The sequence below is a fragment of the Babylonia areolata genome, chromosome 35 (assembly GCF_041734735.1).
Source record: "Babylonia areolata isolate BAREFJ2019XMU chromosome 35, ASM4173473v1, whole genome shotgun sequence".
NCBI lineage: Eukaryota > Metazoa > Mollusca > Gastropoda > Neogastropoda > Buccinidae > Babylonia > Babylonia areolata.
The window spans coordinates 1,382,501-1,385,000 of record NC_134910.1 but is presented as its reverse complement, the minus strand read 5'-3'; the positions used below and the strand labels follow the sequence as shown (position 1 = coordinate 1,385,000).

Genomic DNA, 2,500 nt, shown 5'->3' with positions numbered 1-2,500 from the left:
GTGACATATTGACAATATGAAGTTTACGTTCACCACAGGTTCTCGTATTGACAGGATGAAATTTACGTTCACCACAGGTTCTTGTATTGACCAGGATGAAGTTTACGTTCACCACAGGTTCTTGTATACACAGGATGAAGTTTACGTTCACCACAGGTTCTTGTATTGACAGGATGAAGTTTACGTTCACCACAGGTTCTTGTATACACAGGATGAAGTTTACGTTCACCACAGGTTCTTGTATTGACAGGATGAAGTTTACGTTCACCATAGGTTCTTGTATTGACAGGATGAAGTTTACGTTCACCATAGGTTCTTGTATTGACAGGAAGTTTACGTTCACCACAGGTTCTTGTATTGACAGGATGAAGTTTACGTTCACCACAGGTTCATGTATTGACAATATGAAGTTTACGTTCACCATAGGTTCTTGTATTGACAATATGAAGTTTACGTTCACCACAGTTTCTTGTATTGACAGGATGAAGTTTACGTTCACCATAGGTTCTTGTATTGACAGGATGAAGTTTTACGTTCACCACAGGTTCATGTATTGACAGTATGAAGTTTACGTTCACCATAGGTTCTTGTATTGACCAGCATGAAGTTTACGTTCACCACAGGTTCTTGTATTGACCAGCATGAAGTTTACGTTCACCACAGGTTCTTGTATTGACCAGCATGAAGTTTACGTTCACCACAGGTTCTTGTATTGACCAAGATGAAGCTGACGTTCACCATAGGTTCTTGTATGACTGACAGCTGCTGTGCCTACAAGACCGTACGACAAGGGTACTGGGTTGTGACAAAGTGTACTGATACAGTATGATGTCCGTATGACTGACAGGTGCTGTGCCTACAAGACCGTACGGCAAGGGTACTGGGTTGTGACAGAGTGTATTGATACAGTATGATGTCCGTATGACTGACAGGTGCTGTGCCTACAAGACCATACGACAAGGGTACTGGGTTGTGACAATGTATTGATACAGTATGATGTCCGTATGACTGACAGGTGCTGTGCCTACAAGTGGGTACAACAAGGGTACTGGGTTACTGAACAGTTCTGCTGCCATGGGTGGAAACACAATGGAGATAAAAACTGTAACTTACGTGAGTCTGACTATCACTATGATATGATATGATTTGATATAGCATAATACTGTAAAGTATGATATATGATATAATATAATATAATATGATATAATTCATGTCACGTCATGTTGTTATGTCACGTAACAATCGTGCTGGTGTTGCTGCTGCTGATAATGACGATGACGACGATGATGATGATGATGATGATGACGACACTATCAACAGATACTGATGATGACGACGCTGCTGCTGTTGCAGATGATGATGATGATGATGATGATGATGATGATGATGATGATGATGATGATGATGATGATGACGACGCTGCTGCTGCTGCTGCTGCTGCTGTTGCAGATGATGATGATGATGATGATGATGACGATGACGATGATGGTGATGATGATGATGGTGATAATGATGGTGATGATGATGACGGCACTGACGACAGATACTTAATTACAAATAATGATGAGAACAATTATCTCTTGCACACATAACCAGCGGCTGCTGTGAATTGACAGATGGTGACTATCACACCTCATGACAAACCAAGGTGTGTGTGTGTCTTACCCCCTCCTTGTTCTCCCACCCCATTCAGCTGGAGAGCGGTGTGGGTTGTTGCACGGGAATCTCATGTGTCTCAGTTCAGGCTGTCACTGAACTGAGATCAACCTTTCCTCAGCTGCTCAGTCAGTGACAGGATTCTGGGCTTTTCTCCTTGACTGGCACAGGAGGCGGTCGTGTCTGCTTTGCGCTCTTCAGGGCTGGTTGCCCGGTTCTGCACTCGTGAGTGGGGATAGTTTTTTCCTCTGAGTGATCGGTGTTCTGTGTTCCATGTCTTTCAGCGTCTGGGTAGCAGTACCCTGCCTGGAAGTGCTTTCAGCGTTCCCACTTTCCGTGTCTTCCACTGACTTCTCTGTCCATCCACTGACTTCCCTTCCCTTCTACTGACCATCCACTGACTTCTCTACCCTTCCACTGACCATCCACTGACTTCCCTGTCCATCCACTGACTTCCCTACCCTTCCACTGACTTCCCTGTCCATCCCTGTCCATCCACTGACTTCCCTGTCCATCCCTGTCCATCCACTGACTTCCCTGTCCATCCACTGACTTCCCTACCCTTCCACTGACCATCCACTGACTTCCCTACCCTTCTACTGACTTCTCTACCCTTCCACTGACCATCCACTGACTTCCCTGCCCTTCCACTGACCATCCACTGTCTTCCCTACCCTTCCACTGACCATCCACTGACTTCCCTACCCTTCCACTGACCATCCACTGACTTCTCTACCCTTCTACTGACCATCCACTGTCTTCTCTACCCTTCCACTGACCATCCACTGACTTCTCTACCCTTCTACTGACCATCCACTGACTTCTCTACCCTTCCACTGACCAT

The 2,500-nt window shown here is 45.4% G+C and overlaps 1 protein-coding gene across 1 annotated transcript in view; it reads left to right on the top strand.

Moving 5' to 3' along the window:
• Nucleotides 1-2,500, top strand: part of LOC143277811 (uncharacterized) — a 64,445-nt gene that overhangs the window by 22,051 nt on the left and 39,894 nt on the right. The window contains exon 3 of the mRNA XM_076582713.1: nt 1,016-1,113. Coding sequence (XP_076438828.1) covers nt 1,016-1,113 — 98 coding nt within the window. The remainder of the gene's footprint in view (nt 1-1,015; nt 1,114-2,500) is intronic.